At 34.6% G+C, this 26,412-nt stretch overlaps 1 protein-coding gene across 3 annotated transcripts; it reads left to right on the top strand.

Moving 5' to 3' along the window:
* The first annotated feature begins 8,221 nt into the window (after nucleotides 1–8,221).
* On the top strand, nucleotides 8,222–19,924 carry LOC144363017 (short transient receptor potential channel 4-like). Of its 3 annotated transcripts, none has more exons than XR_014928961.1 (9): nucleotides 8,222–8,579; nucleotides 8,820–8,970; nucleotides 9,056–9,222; nucleotides 9,351–9,533; nucleotides 12,894–13,630; nucleotides 14,446–14,674; nucleotides 18,319–18,495; nucleotides 18,603–18,744; nucleotides 18,981–19,120. XR_014928961.1 is itself a non-coding variant. In XM_078013931.2 (9 exons), the coding sequence occupies exons 1-9, from the start codon at nucleotides 8,427–8,429 to the stop codon at nucleotides 19,113–19,115; spliced, it is 1,995 nt and encodes a 664-aa protein (XP_077870057.2). In that variant the 5' UTR covers nucleotides 8,222–8,426; the 3' UTR covers nucleotides 19,116–19,924. The 3 variants fall into 3 exon arrangements, 2 of the variants coding, with proteins under 2 accessions (XP_077870057.2, XP_085352988.1); XM_078013931.2 differs by having other exon boundaries at nucleotides 18,603–18,665; nucleotides 18,981–19,924; XM_085496862.1 differs by lacking the exons at nucleotides 18,603–18,744; nucleotides 18,981–19,120 and adding an exon at nucleotides 15,074–15,101 and having other exon boundaries at nucleotides 18,319–18,462.
* The last annotated feature ends 6,488 nt before the right edge of the window (nucleotides 19,925–26,412 follow it).

Genomic DNA, 26,412 nt, shown 5'->3' with positions numbered 1-26,412 from the left:
GCTTCCATCATGAAAGTAATTTGCCTAGCATATGTCGAGTTGTACAAGTTTATCTTACTAGCGGTGATGATACCATCTAACAATATACAAAAGACAAATATAGCATACAATCACACTGTAACGTTTGGGTATGTGGAAATGTGTACTTGGTTTGTTACAGAAAGGTTAATTTTACATTGCAAAGTATGTTAACATTGTTTATAATAATCGGGTAGGTCCATTAGCAAACTAACGAGCTTTGCCTGTATTTAGCAATATTGATGGATTGTTTGTTAAACGAACAGACATGATGAACAATCCATACGCGTATTATTTGGGTTTTATCTCTAAGGCAGATGTATTATTTCATGATTTGAGCTTCTATTTTACATGATAATGTATGTGTAATATTTCTCTTGAAAGACTATATATGCTTTTTATATATCATTTTCTTTACAATTTAGTAGGTAACGCTAATCGAAACCACTATTTGGATATCAAACTCCCACAATATTTTTTTTGTTATATTGGAAAATTTACAAACATTTTAGTTTGTTGATACTGTGTTCTGTGTGTGTCAAATGTAATTAAGCCTAGTTTAGAATTTAACACTTCTGGAATCAGAACAACAAATCAAAATAATAACTTTCTTTCCTTTTTGTCGTTTGTGACGTGTGGTTGCAAGCACATACACACATTTCGTATACTCTGTTTATAGAGATTGGGAGATATGGTCTGCTTGTTCTGCTTTATGTAACTGAATATGATTTGTATTTGGTAATGTGTTTTGTTTTGTTTTGTAATAAATAATAGTATGGATAATTGATTAACAAATGATTCATTGTATTTGATTTTATGTAAATGTGTGATTATGGGTTGGATAGCAGAACGAAAATATTTCCGACAGAGCCTGGTGACAAATAAGTTGGCACTATTTTCGGAGTGAATATACCACCTTCATAGTGTGCTAATCTCAGAGAAAATGAACAGTGGAGGTGTATTCTATACAAAGGTATTTAATATTTAAAAACATTTCGTAGTGTAATGTTTTTGATCTATGTAAACCTACATTATAGTTTAGCAGTGTGTAATAAAACATTACAAATACGTAATCTTAGCGTTATGAGTATTCACAAATATAAGTAATGCATGTTTTTTTAATTATTCCAAATTCAACTTATCATTGTACACAAATGGATTGCACTAGAGTCTAAATAAACGTTTCGAGGAGATTGCGTAACGACCTTTTTATAACTTTTACTTCAAAATCAGTAATCATACCAGCAACAAACCCCGATATCCAAAACAAATAAGTATTCAAAAATCGTATGAAGATGAAATAATAGCATTTTGTTTTAAAGGTCGTTTATAGAAATGAGCAAATGCTTTAAGAAGACTTAGATTAGAGGGATTTATAATACTCGTTTGGACATTACGGATCTGCTTGCAAGCTATAAAACGGATTCCTGGCCCTAAAGTATCAAAGTATTCACACTTATGTAATGAATCAGTAGAGCGATTAATGAGATATAAAAAATAGGACACGATTCTAACAATAATTACAAAATATTAACAGATATACTTAATACATGCAAAACAACGTAAAGCAAATAGAATAGTTCAGCTTGAGCTTACATAGCAATTTAATTAAACATTGATATAGTTTATGACTCGCAGTATAAACTTTTGATTAACAACAGCAATAAATACATACGCGGGCACATGGAATGGAATGTCGTATAAAAGTTATTTGTTTGTGTTTTTTTCAATCGCGCGTGTGCATTGTTACTGGTACTGTAACTATTTATGGAAACTGTTAGACATTGCTACTACGATCGGCAATTATAAAAAAGTCATTACGGCACTTGCACACCATTCGTCGGTTTAGCAAGTCGCGCCCTCAATCTGTTCGTTCTTGAAGTTAGTGCAAGACAGTGCAAAAGCAAAGGGTAATAAAATGAAAACGTTATCACGTTATGGTCACACTTGACATGTGAATGTGAAACGTCCTTATGGTTGTGTTTTATGGCTTTATTACACTCACGAAGGTTGCTACAATCATAAATTGATGACAATTCCAGATAACGGTAATTGCAACATAGATGGCGCTTCAAGACGCAGTGTCATATCTAATGCATATATCTGATTTATTGAGTATAGCCATTTTGCTCGAGCATATATATATATATATATATATATGGTATATTTGGGTCACGAAATTTGATATACTATTTATCTCATAAATCGAAGATGAAGGATAAAACAAAAGCAGCGAGCGTAATTTTTGAATACGTAATCACGTTATTGTCAAGCTTAATTTTCATAAAATATCATCATTAATACGTGAATCGTTTGTTCACAAGTGTACCACTTCTAATTACAGAACTAACGAAGTGGCGTCAACTGTAAGTGTATACAAGCATATGGAATAACTCGATACAATGCTTCAACTAACAATGATTAAACTGTTGCCTGGCAATAGTCAGTGGTGATGTGTGTCTAATATGCACATTAGACGGTTTTACTATTGGTTTCCAAGGTATTTGGGATTTTTTGGAACTACGCGCAAGTGTGTAATATTATTAACTATTTTCATGGTAGAATATTTTATAGATTTCGGAGCACTTACTCTGGATGTCTCTAAATCCTAAACACAAATATTTTCTGTTTTATTAATAATTAAAATATTTGAATATTTTCTGTAAACATTTCATAAATTTTATTTCATATTTGCTTTTGGATGAAAATTTAATTTACACATTTATCATTGCGTTTACTTAAACTGCTGGCACACTGCATTTTTTTTGTTCGAACATGTTTCTCAGTAGCGTGTAATAACTATTAAAACCACATTTCAACACTCCTATAGTTCGATGACACATACCGACACCTGCCTGCTCCAGTTTAGCTTAAGGGGCTATAAACGAGTAAACTTCTGTGAGTGTGGTAGAGTCAAGCGAAGTAATTGTGAAAACACGCGCACAATATACGTGTGTCTATTGTATTGAACTTGCTTATTACGACGCACTTGTCTACTTTAAAGAATGTTCGGAAATGTATGTTTACACGTTTGGTGATGTATAGCAATTACAGCTTCACTTCATTACTGTGAATGTGGTATAAAAGTACGATATACAAGTAATTCACTTCCAAGTCTGCTACATCTTGCCGAGTCAACATGCATTTGCAACAGGGAATGTATATGTTCAAATAATGATCGTTTTGACAGAAATAATTGTAAATGTGGTATTGTTACGTCTCTTAAAACGTCTCCACAAGTATAGTGTTATGTCTTAGCGACAAAAAGCAAGATGGCAAACTCGATAATAATAATAATAATAATGATTTATGTGTCAGATTACACAAACAATAATTTATATTATTTAGAAAAATATCGTCTATCGGGTTGCGCATTGGTAATGTTGGCAGTGAATAAAAGGGTGCTAAAATACTGCCAGTTTCCGGCTAGCCACTTCTTTGTTGACAAGTCGTCATGTACAATACATCTCAGCTATAACCTATAAATATTGCCAGGATTGTATGGCATCGCGGCCAACATGGATGATATCAACAAAACCAAAAGCAATGTACGAGACGCCATCTTCGCTAGCCAAGGTCTAAGTTTATTCGGCCAAGCCTCTAAACAGACCTTGGCCTAACCACCATCGACCATCCGTATTCTAACAGCGCCCCTAGTAGTCAGTTGCGGCTAATCATTGTACAATCAGTTTGCGTGTTACAAATCCCTCTTTTGCGTTTCATTCTAAACAAAATCGTGATATTTGTGATGATAAAATTGCGAAAGTTATTGGTGTTGGTGCCCTCAAGCCTCATCAGGTACAGGCAATCGACGCAGTTTTGTGTGGTAAGGATGTCTTCATAGCGACAAAAACAGGAAGTGGAATTTTATTTTATAATTGCATACGTCCAAGCCGATTGGGCGCCATGTTTCGAGCGAGGCGCGCCCAATCAGATCTCACTGCTTAAGATATACAATTAGCCTATGCGCTCCCGCATGGTGTCGTGTAGAGGCCTATAGGTCAAGGACACGGGACCGTGCGATTCGGACATGACAAGACGCCGAATGTAAATTTATTATTTTGTGTATACTATTATAAAATAAACTAAAACATGTTTATTTTCAAAAAATGATGTGTATTTTGAAAAATGACGCGTGTGTTTTAAAAGGGTGTGTGAGGGCGTTGTCACGTAATACAAATTTTAAGTATAAAAAGAAAAACACGCTTGCATTATCCATTACGCCTACAGAGGGCGCTACTTTGAATGATTTTTTGTGTGTGTGTTAACAAAACCTGTCGTGTATATGACATTGACCGCTATAAATCGCAGCATGTTCTTTGTTACTATAATCGCCTATGATACAATTGTACATGGTGGTTTTTGATAACGATGGTTGTGCATGTTTATTGATGATGCTATTTGATTGCCAACCATGTGGTCTATATATATCCTGCTGACAAGGTACAGCCATTCACTCAGCACATTCGTCTTATATATACACTTAATATATTGTGAAGGATTTATATAAAACAAACTAAATTGTTATATTTAGGTGATAGTGTACAGAGTTGCATTGATACGCCAATATTTATTTTTGTAATTTGTGGATTTGCTATATATGAGTCATCTAATTGCATCTTTGTATTGTGTTTATGTGTGGCTCACTTTCCATGTATGTTCACGATCTAGTACAATAACACTTTTAATTAGTGTATTCACCAACTTTTCATCCATCAATTAATATTAGATCTATAGATCTACGGCGTTCCCATTATACAGCAAATTAAATTCTCTAATTTTCATCAAGTTCACGAATACCAATTCAACAATATGTTGGACAACTAAAATTGATTTTGTTTGATATCGCGGTATGATGGCTGTTTCAAAAGATGCTTTTCTAGCCTCAACTCACTTTGACGTAGTGGTTTGATGACAGGGTAAACAGAAAATCAATATAGACGCACATGTGGTATGTCATTTTATGTTTTCATAAAAACATTTGTCGAATAACACCCTGATTTGCCCAATGTAGTGATTATTGTCCTTGTCATTTATCTGCATTGATAGATATTCTCTTCAAAACACTTAAATCTGGGCAACATTGTGTAGCGCTGTTCTGTTGGCAAGGATACTTATTTTTTTAAATTTTATTCTTTAATAAAAGTGCAACGGTCATAGATAACGAGTTGAATATGAAATTAAAGAAAGCTCAATGAGGTATCGAGAAATTGACTAATTTGTGCAAAATAGGTAATTAATATGCATGGACCCAACAATAAAGTTTCATTGGAATCTGTTGGTTGATATTTTAGATATTTTTGGAATAATTCGAAATTGACTTATCGCTATGCAAATTAGGTAGTTACAATTTCTGACTAGTCAGATCCATGTGTTATCACAGATCATCTATGTACCAAGTGTAATCGATTTTTTCCTTGAGATATCCATGCATACATACAGAGCAAGGACAAAGACAATGAGTCAAGAGAACGACCAACGGTGGGGTGCGAATCGGACGGTTCCGTAAACATTGACAGTATGCTATGTGTCATGTCGACTGCGGCCCCTTTAAGGGTCAACGTACTAGGAAGGGCCGGTTAATATACATTAGCTGGTTGAGTGCTATTTTTCATTACAAACGACTGTGGCAGTAGTGTATGCGCGAAGCTTGATTATCGGAATAAAATGTTTGTGTTGGACACACTCACATTGATATAGAATTTCCACATACATTAGTACATTTCTCCAGTCTCGTTAGAGCGTGAAAATGGCCACCACTGAATACAGCGCCCACAGAAGCGAATAGGTTATCGCACGCGATTTTTTACACGAATACGAGGCGCGGAATGTAAATTTATTATTTTGTGTATACTAGAAGAAAACGTACTAATAATTCAAAATTACGTACGTATTGGAGGCCGTGGCGTGAGTGTTTTAAAATGATGTGTGCATTTAAAAAAAAACGGCGTGACTGTGCGTTTTAACGGTATGTGCTTTAAAAAATCATGTGTGTATATTAAATGGCGTGGGTGTTTTAAAAAACGTGTGTTTTAAAAAATGACGTGTGTGTTTTTAAAAATGGCGTGTGTTTAAAAATGACGTGTGTGTTTAAAAATGACGTATGTGTTTAAAAACGACGTGTGTGTTTTTAAAAATGGCGTGTGTTTAAAAACGACATGCGTGTTAAAAATGACGTGTGTTTTAAAAAATAGCGTGTGTTTAAAAATGACGTGTGTGTTTAAAAATGACATGTGTGTTTAAAAATGGCGTGTGTGTTTTTAAAAATGACGTGTGTGTTAAAAACGACGTGTGTGTTAAAAACGACGTGTGTTAAAAATGACGTGTGTGTTAAAAACGACGTGTGTGTTAAAAACGACGTGTGTGTTTTTAAAAATGACGTGTGTGAGGTCGAATGAAAATTTCGTGTGTGTAAAAAGAAAAAAACGCGTGCATTAACTTATTTACGCCTGTGGGGGCGCTGTTTTGATTTTTTTTTTTTTCGTGTGTGTGTGCAAAAAAACGCACAGTCACGCCGTTTTTTTTAAAATGCACACATCATTTTAAAACACACACGCCACGGCCTCCATTACGTACGTAATTTTGAATTATTAGCACGTTTTCTTCTAGTATACACAAAATAATAAATTCACATTCCGCGCCTCGTACACGAAAAAGACATTCACCGAAAGCGCATTCTACAGGCGTGAATGCGATAATGCACACGGGGAAAAACATTCAATGATATCGCCCTCTACAGGCAGGAATAGGTTAATGCACGCGTTTTCTCTTTTACACACACGAAATTTTCATTCACTGATAACCACCTCACATACATAATTTTCAAACATAGTTATTTTTGAGTAAAAACATCAATCATTTTTAAACATTCACATCTTTTTAAAATACACACACTATTTCAAAACAAATATCATTTAATAAAAACACACATGATTTCAGAATACACACACCATTGTAACACGCGTAATACATTTCCAATATGCACGTCTTTTTAAATTTCACACATTATTTTTAAAATCGTAGACATGTCATTTTTAAATTCATGTCTTTTTAAAACACAGAGCATTTTAAAATAATTATGGTCACGCTATTTTGAAACACACACATCGTTTCAAAATATTATTGAACACAATTAAACACATCACTGAACGCACAGTCACGACGTTTTCAAAATACACACACGTTATTTTGAAATATTACTACGTTTTATTATAGTATACACAAATGATTAAATTTACATTCCGCGCTTCGTAAATAACACTTCGTTTTTTGAAGGGCGCCACCATGCGGTTACTGGCAGTTAAGGTCACTTTGATTTTTGAAGGTGCTGTTAACACTCGTTATATTCTTTAGACATATACTTTTACCGAAAGTTGGCAATTATCTACGTTTAAAGAATGCCTAGCAGTTGTTGTTGTTTTTTAAATTTGGACCACAGAAAGAAACAATTTTCATAACATTAAGGATTGTTTCTTAAATAGGGTGGTTTCGTTCAGTCATAAAATACAGAAGCGGAATTTAAATAGCATGGAACTAGGGAATTCATTTTACCTTACATAGGTTCAGCGGCAGCGTGTATGTCATGCCTTGGATTGCGATTGAGTGTAGTATATTCCGTTTGTTAGGTGTATTCAAAGTCAAAGTTCACAGGCGCCTAGCAAAATATTCACATAAATCACTTTACTTGGCTCATAATAACTGCACCTAAATATAGATATTCGATGATAATGTTTTGTCTCATATAAAAGTGCACAAATAAAAATAGCATTTATTAACTATGTTAGTCAAAACCTAAATACCCCGCCCACAGCGATGCTCATAATTAGAATACAGGCAATGTAGGAATTCTTCAATCTCGAATAAGGTGTAAAATGACCATAAAAGTGACCGAATAATTTGTATCAGATAATAAACGTTTAAAAATATACGAGGTTTGTATTAAATTACTCAATCAGTTCGAAATTATTGTTGGTATATATTATTGCCTAAACAATACAGTCGCTCTTTCACAGATTGTTTTTTTCCAACATGAATGTGGGGTATTGTATTGATATAATTGGCTTGTATTCCTCAAATTCTCAGGGCTCGTGTGGATAGAATAGGCGGGCATTCTATCCGTGCTTCTTATCGCGGTTTTGTAATTCAAAGGGTTGGTATAATGTATGTCCTGAACTAATGACCTCATTGCATTATGTCTAACTCGCGTAAGGTCACAGCTGCCGTCTGGAGGTAAACAATGCTAGTTATCCGAATACATAATAGTCGAGTGTATGTGATAAACGCGTTCACCTAAACACCTACTGTTTTAGTAATTAGCCGTCTACGTGATTATACCAGCACCCAGATATCAATAATGAAATAAGCACTGAACAACCTGGTAATAGGACTTACCGATACCGTAATTCAACATGGCGGAGCCAGACGTACGTGATATTTGTCAAATGACAACAAAAGAGTGGTCTTATTTCACGGACGGTAAAAATGGTCTGACACACGACGAAGCTGAATTCTTATTAACGGTAGAAATCGGCGATGTTGTAAAAACGAAAGAGTTATTGAAGGTAGGAGTTGAATCAACTAGTCATCCATAATTGATATCCACCTACTTGTGTGTGTTACACGGCGACAGACCATTCATTGTATTCACCTACTATGTAGTGAAACCGTTCTGTGTTATATATTATCCATACTCGTTGTTGTGTCGAAGTGACCTGATAATCCATGGTATATATTTGCTCATACAAAAACCCTACAATCAAAAATCATCGTTGCATTTTTCTTCTTTTTCATATTTTGGACAGAATGGATTACTCGACATTAACTGCGCTGTCATGCGGAAAATGCTACCAGTCACGGCAATACAGCTGGCTGCGGAGAGCAACAACTTTCAGATGGTTCGATTGTTGTTAGATAGTGGTGTGAAACGTATCCCCAAACCATCGACTTGTAATGGTTAGTGCAATGACACATTGATCATGACATCGGTACCATGCACGCTTATATAGTGTTAGATTACACGGAATATGCTTTATTTCAGGAGAGGAACATATTTTGGATGACGACTTAAGATACAGCTTATTTTGTGGCCTAACTTCACCTGCGTACCTGACTCTCGCTAATCGTGATCCAGTCATGGCTTCAATGGATCTAGCGAACGATTTACAGGAAGTAACTAACGCGAGAGAAATTCGAATGACATCCCTGGTATTGGATATTATATCATTATATATTTTAAACGTTTTTACTACAGCAACTAAATATTACAGCTAACGTAGCTTTTGGTGTGACGCAGTTCTATAATGTATCTTTTATTTCGTTTTGTTTTCACCAAGGCGAGATATACTGAATTGAAAAATAAGGTACAACAGTATACGACCGACTGGCTTGAGTGTTGTGAGAGTTCTAGAGAGGTGTCTACTCTGATGCGTGGAAGCAGTGGTGTTAAAGAAATGAGAAGTGAATATCTCCTGAAAGGAAAAGTAGTCACTAAAGCTATAGCAACCGACAATAAGGAGGTGCGTACCATAAACTCGTTGTAGTGCGATTCTAAATGCAATGCGTTATGTTAGAACTGTTTCTATTTTGACGTTATTCATTCCTATTCATTATTATGGGTCTAGCTACTTGCACGCATTCTAAATTTGTTCAGACTTGCTAATAACAATAGCTAGCTCATGATGGATTACTGGTGTCTGTTTTTTTATTGGAATCAAAATGACCAAAGGGCGGTATTGTGGGCAGCATCTGCATAAACATCAATCATATACACAATTTTATATGTGCAAATATGTGCAAAAATAACAAAATGAACATGCTAAATTTGATTTTTATACAAATCACCTAATCAGTATTTTTATCAAAATCTAATCAAGCCTAGTGTTCGTAATAATATGTATGGCAACTTTCAATTCAATACGACCCGAATACAACAAACACACATACGGACGATTTAAAATTAACTGCAACATGTACTTTGCATGAAACGATACAAACACCCTAGCTTGTTGGCCATTTTAACGATTTATTAATTTCCACCAATTATGTCAAATCGTAAATACCATTTTCTACCTTCAACAGCGTTTGCTTAAAATAACATTATATATTATGCGGGTGTCTGCCATAAACTATGGAGGAACAACACACTCAGCAGATATGTGTCCTTGGGGCTTAACTGGTGAATATTCATATCACGAAGTTTATATCACCGAGAGCAATTTTGAGGTGGTGAATACAATTATGTGTACTAAAAAACGTTTCTCACCGGGTTTATGGTGGTCAATCCCCAAGGACGCGTAAGGTCAACAATTATTATTTTAGAATGAGCAAATTTACAATTCGTGGTAAAACAAGATTGATGCATCTTTGATGCATTATTGATGCATTATTGATGCTAGAATTGTACAGTTTGCTTTAACGTTACAAATTAAAACTTGCCAAACTATTCGCCAAAATTAGAACAGAAAAGATGAAAAACAATAATTTGAATGACAAAATAACAAACTAAATAGTACTAGTTCCGTAGTATTGAAGAAACAGTCTGTTATAGAAGTTATAGATTTAATGAATACTGATTTGAGAACTATTCGTTTATGGCATCTATATACTTGACACTCAGTTAGCTTGATCATAACTTGATCAATTGGTTTGAATGTTTAGGTTTGCTCATAAAATATTCAGTGATCAATCACCCATGAACTCAATTCCATTATTTCAGGTTAAATTATTAGTAGTTAAATACGTTTTCTTTGTTCACTTATCTCTGAGTCCCTCTGGCCGAGGATTCTTCGTATCGGTTGAATGGATATAAATTCTTTGTAAAATAAGCTCTTAATCTTATGTTTATTGTCATGATAATTAGGTGTATTTCCTGATAGAAAATAAAGCTCACCATAGTAACCACTGATATGTCTTTTTAAATTACATTTTGAGTTTCACTCTTTTTAGACAAATTGACAGCAAGTAATACAACAAAGACGTTGATATTCTTCATTCGATTTGTATCTAGTTGTTTGGTTGAGATTTTCAAGTAGCGCAAATTCCCATTTTTTGTTGTATTTTGTTTTGCATATTTTATACTTTATTGAAGATTTTCAAGTCAACAGTAGAATTCGTAATCATACCATTTAACTTTTACTAAAATAAAAAGTTTTATAAACATTTTATGCTGTGATGTTTATTCAAGAGTACGAACAATTGCATAAGAAATCTTAAATGTTATAACTAATATAGCAGGATCTTTTTCTACTGATCTATGATTTTATTTCTACATTATTGGTTATATTTGTTTGTTTTAGAATGTTTACATCTATTTAACTGAATGTCAAGTATTACTTAAACTAAGCCAATCATCTCATTCATTCATCCATTCAGATAAATATGTACATCGAGGGGGAGTTATCGACAACTTATCGATGTTTTTATATTGATGTAGATGTGCATGTTAACATTATGTAGACTATGAACAAATATAATGTTATGTTTATTTTTCATTTGTAGCTAGCATAGTTTACTTATCAACTCAACTGCTATAACTAAAATATAAATTCATGAATTTTCTACAGTTACTGTCTGGGCTTCACTATAAATATTTATACGATACCAATTTTGGATTTTAGTGATCAAAGGCTACAGAATATATAGCAAGACTTGCTTTTAACAATAACATTTAACAAGAATTTCACATAGGACAAAATGTTACCTGCATAACAATTTGGAGCTTGTCTATGTGATTACTGCTATCATTGAAGAAATTCCTAGCTGTTGTTCACATTTGATCTCATTATGGCAATACTATTTTAAAATCCCAAAAGTTAAATATGAAAGAAATCGTAAGTTTCCGATGCATGATCAAGATATATTTATAATTGTAAATGGTTATGTACACCCCAAACTTAAATGATGAACAGTGAGCTTATTAATTAATTAGTTGTTACAAATCATTAGGTATACAGCCACATTGTCTTTGTGTTCATTTGTTATAAACCTACGAATGCATATTAAAACATACCAAATAGTGTTACTAGTAACATGTACACTACAGATTCTTGGCTTACTTGGGCCAACAAATTTGGTAAAATTACATTTGTTTCTCCATGTTAAAAATGTATTATGACATTATCGTGCACAATCCTGTAGTGCATGACGGGTAAAGTAATCCGAATGAAGCTACCACAAGTGCGCAATCTGTGGTAATGGGAAATACATCTCCCAATGATTTTAAAAGTTAAAAGGTTTCTCATTTCTTTCCCTATAACTTATTGATGTAGAATAGACCCCAACAAAATCATAATTATCGTAAATTAGTGTTGTATTAATCAAATCATAGGTAAACCATCGCTGTTTGATACTTTATAATGTACATCAAATCGGATTATGATTGATCATCAACTACAAATATTGTGTTTGCAGGACACACAAAAAAATTCATTAAATGAAAATTCATAAGCATGTGCTGTGATTGTATTGTACCCACAAAAATAATGGTGCATTAGAGGATTTCATTGTTTCATTGAACAAAATGCTCTGATGTACAATACAAGAAAAGAGTTTCAGTTTTTCCCAATTCACAGTCCTATAGAGCATCAAGACCAAAAAAAAGCTTAGCTAAAAGTATTCAAAATAAATGTATGTAAAATGTGTTAAATAATAGCAAATATAAAAACATTTATTCAATAAAAAATACATGTATAATACAATTTATTTTAATGAGATTGTAATAGTATTTTAGAACATATTTGTAAGAAAGTGATTTTACGTAAAATTGTATTGTATAAAATTTGTATTTGTTTTTACCGATTGTGTTGCGTTTACTTGTCTATGTTTTGTTAACTGTATTTGTATTGAACTAATGTATTACAAGTAATGTTTTTTCTCAGTTAATAGCACACTACAAATGTCAGAACGTATTGAGAAAGGCTTGGCACAAAGGACAACCAGGATGGCATTGCAGGAATAGCTTTTGGTGGCGGTTTTTGTACTGCATATACTGTTTGATTGTATACGTGTTACTAATGCCACTACTGGCCGTTATATATATCATAGCACCTTGCTCTCCAGTGGCGAAAATTCTGGATAACCCTAAAGCCAAATTCCTTATGCAAATGGTGGCTTACTATAAATTTCTTTTTCTGGTCGTCTTGTTTAACATAGAGCTTGATGGCACGTTTTATTATAAATCGTCATATGCGTATTTTATAACTTTTCTCCTAATCTACATTATTGCTCTCATCTGGAGCGAGATTCAAGAAATGTGGATAAGCGGATTAAAATGTTACTTCACGTCTTTCTGGAACTACATGGATTTATTGATCCTGTTCTCGTTTCTCACTGACATCTCCTTCCGTCTTGCTAGTCTTTTAAAATATGTTCCGATCAACAATGAGTTGTACTTATTCTGGATCACGTGTCCTTCATTCACTCTCACTCTTGCTTGTCTTCGATCCATGGAGAATTTCTATCTTTCTCTGTATCTCGGTCCCATGCTACTAATATTTAGTGCAATGACTGGTGACGTCATCAAGTTTTTCATCATATTTGTATACACTGTCGTGGCGTTTGCCCTTGGATTCTACTACCTATATGACGATATTGATACTTCTAATGTTTTCAACGAGTGAGTATTGTAATTTGTACTTGAAGAGAAACTCTTTTTCAATATGACAGATCTCAGATAGTTTAACATATTAATACAGTCTCGTGGGTACTTGTGGTTTATATGAAAAGTCGCAACAATATTTCCATATGAATGTTTTACATGACTTCCAAGGTCATACAAAAATAGTTTAAGTGCAACTTAGTTGAAACTAATGATGACAGTTTTCGATTTGCATAATAAACATTTCATGTATAGTCATCCTGAGTAAAGAACCTGTGCTTGCTTCAATCTGGAATGTTCAAATTTAAATAAGTCCCACAATTTATTTTTATATCATATGCAACTTTCACATTATGTTCATAGATTGTTTATTCACAAACGACTGTCTGGAATTTTGAATACTACGTTTAGTGTTTGCATTATATATGTTATATATTTCTATAGTTAATTATTACACACTGCTATTGTGACATTATTTAAAAATGAGCAAATTAATAAACAAAAATATACCAGGCCTACTTTTTGTTCACAAATACACGGGGAATCGTGTAAACAAGCTACATGAAGGAAACTAAATTATGTTTTCAGAACTGAATTAATGTAAATTTCCTATTGGAAATACAAACAGTGACCAAGGTATTGTATTTTTACCCTTAGGCACATTTGCTTTTTCACTCAAAGTTCCAACAACCTGCATTTATACCGTGTTTGAATTGATTGAACAATGATTCAGTCTCTGATAGCCCACAAACCTGTACTTTACTTACACGCACGAACTAACATAACATCATTGACTATTTTACACTGTTACTATCTGTTTTACATAAATATAGATTCGCTACGTCGTTTGTTGCCCTGGTTACCACGATTTTTGGTGGCGACCCGACGGACAATTTGAAAGCTGACGATCTGCTTTTTAACGTTACTGGGGCTATAGTCGATGCAGGACCTATGTACAAAGCAATGGGGTTCATACTATATGCATCGTTTGGTACTATGTGTATGCTAGTATTGGTTAATATCTGCATCGCCATGATGTCTGATACTTATGCAAGAATGAAGGTAAGTATAATTAAAGGTTAATTGTATTACATGTCTTGACAATCTAGATAGTATAGAGGCATAGAAACCAACGTGACCCAGCCAACCAAATAATTCAGTATGTACCGAAGTGATTTAGTTGCTTGTTACCTTGAACACTAATGATAATGACTAATGAGTACTGATATCGATACTGCCATATGAGAAATAAATATGATGGGCACCGCTTGCACATAAAAAAGTGTAACAAATTTTAAGCAGTTACAGTTAGATGGTGTAATTTACATAATTAAATGTAATGTATAACAATTCGTGACTTGCTTTTTGCAAAATCATATAGACAAGACGATGATACAATATTTATTTACAGACATAATGTATTTATTTATTTATCTGCGCATGTCTTCCACACTTTGCTAGAGCTCCTCAAAACACGTTCAAACAGTTAGTAAGTCACTACCATTTCATACTGTCTTTTTTTAGAATACTTGCATATATAGGTTCATTCATTTTGCTTTCTCTGTATAATTTGCTTTTCTCTTTTGTTGTAATCGTTGTGGGGCCTCTCTAAGATGGTGGCCTCCGCAGCGAATAGACGTGTCAGCCAGTTTGTAGGATTGACACGGAAACAAGAACGTTTAATTGTCGCCGTCAAGTTTATATTGACGACGACGATAAACTTGACGATGTTGTTAATGTCGCATATGAACAGCGAGAAAGAAAGCATATTATGCGACACTGACCCTGTTCGTGTTCGTGCCATTCGAAATAGCGATACCCACCCGAACCCCAAGTCTCTACATACGGATCAACATGTTCTTGCTCAAACTAGAAATGATAAACTTTATGACATAAATGCAATTGATAACACGACCGAAAATATAACAATGTTAACATGAACGATCTTTAAACAGAATGGCTGTCATTGGTTTAAACGATTTGAATATTGACAATGAATCACGTGCCATCACCTGAAATAATAATAGTGTCGATAATTCTGAGGCGCATGTCACGGGTTCAAATAACAAGGTTGAAGTTGAGGCACACGACAATGCTTTGAATGACAATGTCGACAAGGACTACGTACGTACCAGCAATTGAAATGACAATTACAAGAACAAAGGAAACGATAATGACGAAATTAAACAATACTCATGCTCCTAGTACTGGAAAACTGATCAATTTCAACGGAAGTTAAGGCAATAAATGATCATATTGAAAATGGTGAGGAGGTGGTACAAACCCACCCCTTTACTATCTAATTTTAATAGGAGTGTCGAGTGAGCCTTTCGATACAATAAAGACTTTATTTCCTGTAGATATGTCTGATGACATGGATGATGCAGAGTCGATTGACTGCTCTGATTGTATACTCTGTCTACATATGCTATTACATTCACTGTTTCAAGCGTGTGAGCAAAACTGCTTTCTCGTGATGCTTTTAATCCTTTCTTAGTTAGATCATTTAATTGAAGAAAAATTATCCATGTGGCTACCTTTTTTGTCCCGTTCTAAAGATGTTTGCGCGCTCGCCCAATTAAGTGCGCTAAGCCCACCCTATACCAAGCAACGAAAAAGTGCGCATCCAAGGGGTTGCTTCTAAAATAATTAAACTTGTTATAAAATTAATATCCCTGCTTTTAAAGACAAAGCGTGAATTTCGACCACCAGCTAAAAAAGTCACAAATAGAAAATAGATTTATGATCTTTAAATGCACTACATGTTTACTAAATGTCTGTTCCATATATTAATGGTTTATTACTTTTCACATTAATGATGAGTTTGTCTGCAGTCACATGCAATGTTCGTGTGTCGAGATTCATTGAAGCGATGCCAGCTCTAAATTAAATCACTCTAGCGACTTTTATTCCGTCAGGAAACTTACACTGTTCAAGCCGATGAAGCCCAGTGGAAAATTGTATGGAGATCTTCTATTTTCTTTTTCCATTGTTGCTGATGTTGTCTCCAGACGTTTGCTACACATACATTTGGAGATAGACGGGTCGCCAGTTTACTCGGTAAATGTTTATGCTCCCACCGTTGGGGTGGATCGGCTTGATTTTTTTTAAATACTTAAGAACATGCTAAATGATTTTATTTAAGATCTAGTCATCATTAGAGGTAAATACTAATATATATTTTTAATGATTTCTGGCTGTTATGGCTCAAAGAAAAAGTCGCTTTTACTCCTGGCAAATGTGGTGGGATATTGTTAAACTTTAAATAAAAGAACTAACTACACACTACAGTGCGAATATAAGAAATAACCATAAGCGCATTAAACAAAATCTTTGCGAAGACAAACCAATCAACTGATGTACTCAAGATACAATTAAACAAAAAAAAGCTTCATTTCAAACTTTATTGCAAAATAAATCAAGGGGGGTTACCAGTAGATCGCGGCATAGAATTCTCAATAAAACTAATGCGCTCCTGACTTTTTTTCTTCTCTGATATCGAAAAACAGAGGTTGATAAAAAGGTCGTGACCCAGTTACAACGACCAAATACTACTACGAGGCACTGGGTGAAATGCGAACTCTTACAAAAGAAATTTCTTTTCTTCCCTGACCCTGGGTCAACTGACTGTCTAGCTCGTCTACGAAAAGGACTTCCCCCAACTTGATTAATCGCTTAAAGACATGTGTGATGACCTCTTTTGATGATATCTTTTGATGGGTTGACCTGTGCTTTTAAATTGTTATCATAGGGTACGTCTGTGGTATTCACGGTTTGCCTGGTGAATTGTATCGGCATTTTTGTCTTTGTTTGACTCGAATCTCCGCGATGTTCTTAACGCCTCAGTTAAGGACGGCCAACTTTCGTTGTCATGTCGACGCGCCGTCATCTATCCTGACGTCATTCACCCAAACAAACATACTGTGTCCCAGGACACTCGGGATAGTTGCACTAGAATAAGAATAAGACTTTGATTGCCATGAACCATAACTACCTTATAGAGAGCACAGGCTTGTAATTGTTGTCTGTTGTTGATTATCGGTAATCGTTTGTAATCGTTTAATGTGACTTATTTTGACACAGGGCAGGGCATTCGATTCCCTCATTGTCCGTACCAAATGTGTGTTGGCCAACCCGCGATGTTTCGTGGTTCTTTTCTCATTCCAGTTGTTGATTCATTATTCACCCACTGGATCTGTTTCTATATATTTGTTTACGTGTCTCCATAATATACAAACCCGCTTTTCCGAATCAGCATACCAAAACAATAGTTTCCTTGTAAGGTATTTTCCTATGTAATCATAATGCTATGTAACCAATTAGGTTTTCCTTCCACCAACCAATTATGTATATGTATATATATATATATATATATATATATATATATATATATATATATATAGACTGCTCCCTGCTCCCCATTTCACCATCGCTTATTGTACCACTACCAGGTTAGAAGCGTACTGGCCACCATGCGGTATCATATGTGTGTATTTATTTCTTTGTACATTGCACATTCGCAGTTTGTAATTAAGTCGGTGATTAAACATTTGTGGGGGGAGTCACACATGTGGAACTTTCACTATTTCTTTTCGTTTGCGATCAATCACCACGGATGTAACAACAAAACTCGTCCTTTGTTTCTAATTTAAAAGCCGATCTATTTTTTTTTTAATTATTTTTCGCATATTGTGGATTTGCCTTAGGAAAATATTGAGGTCGAGTATAGATTTATGCGGACGAAGATATGGTTGAGTTATGTCGACGCCCCCGTATTGCCAGCTCCATATAACATTATCCCATCAGTTTCGTGTTTGATTTCTATTGTCAAAAAGTGTTTTTGTAGCTACAAGCCTAGCTCGAGCACAGATGAAAACGTTGAGGTAAGAGCATAGAAATATTAAAAGTAGCTAGTAAATATGGATATCACGTTAATGTAAAAGTTGTTCATTTCTGCATGTATAATTCTCTGCATGTTTATAATCTACAGTTAACTATTCCAAATGATAACACAACAGAAGAGCAGATGAAGAAAGAGTTGCTCTATGGGGAGGTGAGCTGAGGCTTATATTTGTTTTGACGAAACGTGTATACAACATTCACTATAGAAAAGAAACATTTACTTTTACATTGTAAGAACACTCATTAATATTTAATTCACTTTTTTTTATTTAATTAGCACGAATATGGATTATATCGTGAAATTGGCCGTATTTTTAGTCAAATATAGTGTACGGACTTTATGTATAGTCAATTTTATCATATGATGCATTTATTGGATGTCAGTTTTAAAGTTTCGGTTTACTTGGTTCATTGGTAACCATAAATGCTATTTATACTTACACAAACCACGTATTTTTTTTTACAGTTAATAAAGGTACTACGTGCTCGCTATATGCTAATGAAAGGTATCGTGAACGAGAATACTTTGAAGGAGTTTCATACTTCAGCTCATCCTCTGGAAAACCATATAAAACACTCTACAGATACGACATGGCTCTGAAACACTGATATTGGGTGTCATGGTCAATGTCGAAATGTGTTTGAAATGTATCAACCGGTATTTTACACTTTACTAGTTAATGAAGTTTGATTAGAAAAGCAATTTCATGTATACAAAACACCGTAAAGGCTGTTATATATTTTGTACAATTATGAGATATAAAAGAAGCATGTTTAGTGCAAAATAAAGTGTCTTATGTAATTTACTGACCAATTGAATATCGATATACAGTATATAATAATTTGAATGTCAGACTTCAATGAAACTGGTTAATTACATGTATGTACATATTTTAGAACATCTGATCTATATGACTAATTCAATAAGATTTGAGCTAAACATTATACTCAATATAATTGTGTGCCAATGAGATAATAACAACTCTAATATTTGTAAATTAATCAGCGCAATATATATTCAGGTGATTTTACCGCTATCGAGTGAACGTTACGGCTATAATCCACGTGCCAGTATACATTGTGACGAATATATAGTGTCAAATGTCATGCTAAAATGAAAAAAAGTATACACAAGACAGAAATTGGTTATTTGCGGTCAACAACATTTTTCACATCCTCTGAAACTCCCCAGTAACTCCCCTGTTGGAACATTGATGCGAATGCAATATTATGGGAATATAAATTCCCAATTTAATCAATCTTACAGGATGCAACTTTTTCAACATCTGTTTATCACACCCCACATAAACAATGTGCATATTTCGATCCAAGAACTGGATAATTAGCTAATGTACAGTTTGCATGTATGTTATTGCATTTTGTAATAAAATCTTCAGATATCAAGAATAATATTCGAGCCATCAATTATGTTGTGTCACATGTAGACTATAACACTCTTGTGTACTAGTATTTGATATTTCAATGTCACCTTCTCAAAATCGCTAAATTCGAAAATACAATCAATTTTGAGTTTAATATTAATGTCCAAGGTAATGTGTATGTGGTGTTGAAACATAATAATAATTCTTCTGATACTTGATACCTTCAGAACTATAATTCTTTATTAAATTATCTCTACCTATTCTGTTATTACCTATTCGACGTGAATCTGTGGCCATTTTATATATTAGGGCGAATAATCTATGAATGCCACAAGTATAAGTATTTCAATTTTGTTTAATCTCAACGTTCAAATGAATGTATATTTTATTTCCGCAAACAGCATACACTATACACTTTATATATATACGATATCTTTCTATGTATTCTATTAGTTGTAGTATGTATTTTTCACTAAACTATGTAAAACTTGGCATAATTCGATGCAAAACTACCCGCGTCCACGGCAAGCATGTGGTGGCGCCCTTGAACAGACATAACTAGAATACAGGCAATATAGAAATAAAGCCCCGGATCCTTGAATCGCAAATAATGCGTAGCCGCTGTTCCGAATACGTGTGTACGTGATTCACTGTCGTGGAACACCATGACATAAAAACCACTAAAGAATTGTTTTATCTAATGTTAAAGATTTACTAAAATTGAGGACAACCCCAAAATTAAGGTTCTTAAGTTAGTTGAATAGGGTTTAAGATTAACTTGCCCGACATTGTATTTCAACTGATTCAAAGCCCATTGATTACGTGTATCATGACATTATTATCTACTGTTACCTAAATGATCTCAGTAATGATTGTTTAATTGAGTTTTATAAAATTAACGATTCAATTTATGTGGAAAGGTTTGGTAGTATCTTTCACAGGTGTATATTACGAGCAAATGTTCGGCAATACTGCTTGACAATGTTACAACTCTTTTGCAAATATTTTTAATAAAATTAAAACTGTGTTTATGATAATTCTATCTCGATATGGGAGACTATTTTATTCTGTTTACTAGAAAAAGCTTTTTTGGTAAATATTATTGTCAGTCAATCATTTACAGATAGCTTTTTCAACATAAATGTAACGCCCACTATGCATTGTGAATTTGGTGAGGTATTGTATGGTCATGGTACGTTGGCTTGCAATCATAAAATGCCCAGGGTTCGTGTGGATAGAATAGGCGTGCATTCATCAAGTTTGGCGCGTCTTATCGTAGTTGTGTAGTTGAAAAGGTTGGTATTTTGAATGACTTGAACTAATGACCCTGTGAATTATAACTCACGTGTAGTCGCGGCTGCTGTCTGGGGTTAAAGAATGCAAATTATTCGAATATCTTATGCGTATCTGATAAAACACATTCTCCTGAATACCTACTTTTTTAGTAATTTTCTTCGTGATTGTACCAGCACCGAGCAATCGTAACACAAGAGATAACTCACTAATTTAGGTTGAACAACCTATGGTATGCGATACTAACCAGGAACAGAACATACCACAAATTACCATGGCGGAGCCAGACGTACGTGAGCTTTGTCAAATGACAACTAAAGAGTGGTCCTATTTCACGAATGGTAAAAATAGTCTGACACCCGACGAAGCTGAATTCATATCCACTGTAGAAAACGGTGATGTTGTGAAAACTAAAGAGTTATTGAAGGTAGGAGTTAAACCTGTAGTGAACAAGTCATCCATAACTGTTGCTGACATACTTCGTCTGGGTTATACAGCGATAGGTTTTCCTTGACTCTGAACGCATTATTGCACATACACATTACTACTACTATTAAACATTGACCTCGTCACCCTAATTAACTCTAAGCATAAGTTCGTTTAGCTTCCGGGTTGTTGAACTACTACTGGCGCCAGTTCATGGTCGCTGAAATGGCGCTTTGTATTCCCGTTCTAATAATTGTAATATGTTTAGTTCTATTAATTTGTTTGTGTCGAAGTGAGCTTAAACATCGCGGTATAAATGTGTTCGTACATTCCTACAATTCGTAAAATTCCTACAAATGACAATATCTGTCTTTTTCACATTTTGACAGAATGGATTACTCGACATTAACTGCGCCGTCATGCGGAAAATGCTACCAGTCACGGCAATACAGCTGGCCGCGGAGAGCAACAACTTCCAGATGGTTCGATTGTTGTTAGATAGTGGCGTGAAACGTATTCCCAAACCGTCCAATTGTAATGGTTAGTGTAAGGACATAATATTACTAGCATTGGTAGTTTTGTTTCGCTCATGCACGTTTGTGTACCATGCACGCTTATATGGTGCACACGGAATGTGCTTTATTTCAGGAGAGGAACATATTTTGGATGATGACTTGCGATACAGTCTATTCTGTGGTCTAACCTCACCTGCCTACCTGACCCTTGCAAATCGTGACCCAGTCATGGCTTCAATGGATCTAGCGAACGATTTACAGGAAGTAACTAACGCGAGAGAAATTCGAATGACATCTGAGGTATTGAATGAAATATTATTAGATATAAATAAATAACGCTTTTATTACAATTAGTAAACATTGCAGCAAGCAGCATTTGTTGTCGCTGGTACAGGTATAATATATCTGTATTTTCCTTTTGTTTTCACTAAGGCAAGATATATTGAAATGAAAAATAAGGTACAACAGTATACGATTGATTTTCTTGATTGCTGTGAGAGCTCTGAGGAGGTATCTACTCTGATGCGTGGAAGCAGTGGTGTTAAAGAAGTGGGAAGTTTACTGAAAGGAAACGTAGTAACCAAAGCCATAGCAACCGATAACAAGGAGGTGTGTACCATAACCTGTTGTAGTGATATCTGTACCTGTCATGCAATAGATTATTCATTCCTAATAATTATTTCTTATTTATTTAGGTCTAGCAACTTGAATACATGTTTCTCACGCTCAGGCTAACTTTGTTCACACTTGGACAATACACAAAATGAATCGCTGATGTATCTCTGTCTGTTTTGTGATTGCCATCAAAATGACAACTAGCGGGTCTTGTTTGCGGTACTCGCATTGAGTCACGATGGTTCCTTCAAAAGCCTAATTAAAACTGTAAACAGATTTTGACTTACATAAACATTTTAAACACTTGCCAAGATTACACAATGAACCAGCTTAAAACATGATATCATGAGAATTATCTAATCAAAAGTTGTACAAAAAAATCAATTCTGGTGTTTATAATATTGTTTCTGCGTCACAACTTCCATTTTAATACGGCCCGCTTCAATATAGAAATACAGTCACATGAACTGAAGGGAAGAAAACTATCATTATGACATTTTGCGGTTTTGTGCCATACTTCGCTGATACAACAAACACTATGCAGAAATAACATACTTTGAAGCTGTGTATCTAAACTGGTCAATATCCATGTCACAAAGGCAATTTACAATTCTTGGTATAACGTGATTCATGCATCTACATTATTGGTGATGGTATTGTACAGTTTGATTCAGATTATGTCAAAATACAAATTAAAACTTGTAAAATTATTCGCCAAAATTAGAAGAGCACCAACGCGAGATGAATATGAAGAAGATAAATAAATATGTCATTAACATTAGATTTGAATGGAAACTGAAATTTATTGAGTACTAGTTCTGTAGCATAGAAAAATAACTTGTTGGTCAAATAACAACGCGAGACGTGAAGTTACAGATTGTATTAATATTGATATTGATTTGGGTTTTGTTCTGTTATGGGATGTATGTTCTGTGACTTAATAATAGTAAATCATGTTGAATTTTGCCTGTGGTGTATACATTTATTGTCGTTTGTTAATACTTCTAATCTGTGAGGTTTTGTCTATGGAGGATAACACAGAGATATGACTCTTATAAAAGACAACATCATTACCTGTATACTGTAACATGACATTCAGTTATAACTTCACTTGAAAAGGGTATATTTAATTGGTTTTGCGAGGTTTTGGTTTGCTCATAAAATATTCAATGATCAATCACCCATGAATACACAATCCAATTTATTTCAGGTTAAATTATAAGTAGTCAAATAGTTGTCTTTGTTCGCTTATCTCAGAGTCCCTCTGGTTGCAGATTCTCTGTAACGGTTGAGAGATAAATAACAAAAACAAATCACATTCCTATGTTTATTCATATCATGATAAATAAGCTATCACCTGATGCAAAATAAAACTTTCCATAGTAACCACTGATAGCTTTTTTCAAAATACATTTTTTCATTTTGTGGGAAAAGTGACTCCATCGGGCAAATGTATTACGAATAAACAAAAGCAGACAATATTACAAAATATGTCAAAATGCATTTCCATATCTATATACAAGAGTAAAACTGATTTTTAACGACACCGACTTTTATATTATTATCCAGAGATTTGTTTATCTACTTGCTTGATCTAGCTTTCATAGTTCCACATTTGTTGAGTGTCGGCATCGCGAAAAAAATGGGCATTTTATTGATGGCCCATAAGTGTTTCGACTGTCAATAAATTACTAATTGGATGAACAGCCGAAGCAGTATCAGTGAGCGTATTTTTTTGGGACTAGACCACGTGAGCAACAAGTTAACCAGACTCGCGTGGCGCATTGCAAAATCAGTATGGTTCGCGATCCTTCAGCTAACGCATTCGTATTTATAAAACTATACTGCATTTCTCACACAGGCAGCTTCATGCTTTTCCATGCTAATACGGCAACTATAGTGCAAACGCAAATAGTCGAATAAACATCCGGGGTCGCTGACGCGTCTTCTACGCTGTGAGTGTCATATGCGTGTCACACCCATGCTCCCAGAAAACATTGTGTGGCTTCTTGTGAATGCAGACAAAAGGTGTGGCACGATCATGAGAAAACCATTGCAGCCAATTCAACGGCTTTCTGACATTTCAATTTGGCGGGTGGTGAAAAGACATGCGTTTAAGGAGTTCCGATTTAGCCCTGGGAATCACCCCCTAAATTTTGTAATCTATAACCTGATGTTATTCCTGGAATTAGTGGACCACTAATATCCACAAAACTTGAATGTAACTAACCCACTAAAAATATTCAGTAATATACTGTGTTCTGTAGTTACCAAAACTATTGTTGTCAGTCAATGCTCTATTGGATAGGGACAATCACGTGATTTGTGTACATCGTGCGAATTGAATTGCGAAATTTTGCAGAAATCAAGGAAAGTAGACAAACTTCACAGCAAGCATGCTTAGTTAGTATGCCGATAACTCACATAATAGGCTACAAACACAAAACAAAATCTTTGTTTGTATCTACCAATTCTGTGTTGCGTTTCATTGTCATTGTTTTGTACATTTGTATTTAATTAATTGTTTAACAAGTTATATTTTTGTTATTTTTTCAGTTATTAGCACACTACAAATGTCAGAACGTGTTGAGAAAGGTTTGGCACAAGGGACAACCAGGATGGCATTGCAAGAATAGCTTTTGGTGGCGGTTTTTGTATTGCATATACTGTTTGATTGTATACGTGTTACTAATGCCACTATTGGCCGTCATATATATCATAGCACCTTGCTCTCCGGCGGCGAAAATTCTGGATAACCCTAAAGCCAAATTCTTAATGCAAATGGCGTCTTACTTCAAATTTCTTTTTCTTGTCATCTTGCTTAACATTGAGCTTGATGGTACGTTTTATTATGAATTGTCATATGAGTATTTCATAATTTTTCTCCTAATCTACATCATTGCTCTCATCTGGGGTGAAATTCAAGAAATGTGGATAAGCGGATTAAAATGTTACTTCACGTCTTTCTGGAACTACATGGATTTATTGATTCTATTCTCGTTTTTTGTCGACATCTCCCTTCGTCTTATTGGTCTTTTAAAATATTTGGACATCAACCCTGAGATTAACTTATTCTGGATCACGTGGACAGCGTTCACTCTCACTCTTGCATGTCTTCGATCCATGGAGAATTTCTACCTCTCCCTATATCTCGGTCCCATGCTACTAATATTTAATGCAATGACTGGTGACGTCATCAAGTTTCTCATCATATTTGTATACACTGTCGTGGCATTTGCATTTGGATTCTACTACCTATATGATGACATAGGTACCGGTAATGTTTTCAACGAGTGAGTATTGTGATTTGCACTTGAAGACAAGAACTTCTGCAGTAGTAGCCAAAACTTATATATCTACGTAATGACGTATTCCTTTTTATACATTCGAGTACAATAATCTTACCTACACACTTGAGTTTAACATGTATTTCATACTATTAATTTCTCTTTCGTATGAATGTAGACTCGCTACGTCATTTGTTGCCCTGGTTACCACGATATTTGGTGGCGACCCGACGGACAATTTAAAAGCTGACGATTTGCTTTTCAACGTGTCTGGGGCTATAGTCGATGCAGGACCTATGTACAAAACAATGGGATTTATACTATATGCATCGTTTGGTACTATATGTATGCTAGTATTGGTTAATATCTGCATCGCCATG

Source organism: Saccoglossus kowalevskii, chromosome 3 (assembly GCF_978046115.1).
Source record: "Saccoglossus kowalevskii chromosome 3, keSacKowa6.1, whole genome shotgun sequence".
Taxonomy (NCBI): Eukaryota; Metazoa; Hemichordata; class Enteropneusta; family Harrimaniidae; genus Saccoglossus; species Saccoglossus kowalevskii.
The sequence above is the reverse complement of the archived record's forward strand: the minus strand, read 5'-3'. Positions and strand labels throughout refer to the sequence as shown.

Coding starts and splice junctions, on each gene's coding strand:
- LOC144363017 (XM_078013931.2), top strand. CDS start 8,427: ATGGCGGAGCCAGACGTACGTGATATTTGTCAAATGACAACAAAAGAG. Junction 8,580..8,819: donor AAACGAAAGAGTTATTGAAG/GTAGGAGTTGAA, acceptor TATTTTGGACAG/AATGGATTACTCGACATTAA. Junction 9,534..12,893: donor TAGCAACCGACAATAAGGAG/GTGCGTACCATA, acceptor GTTTTTTCTCAG/TTAATAGCACACTACAAATG.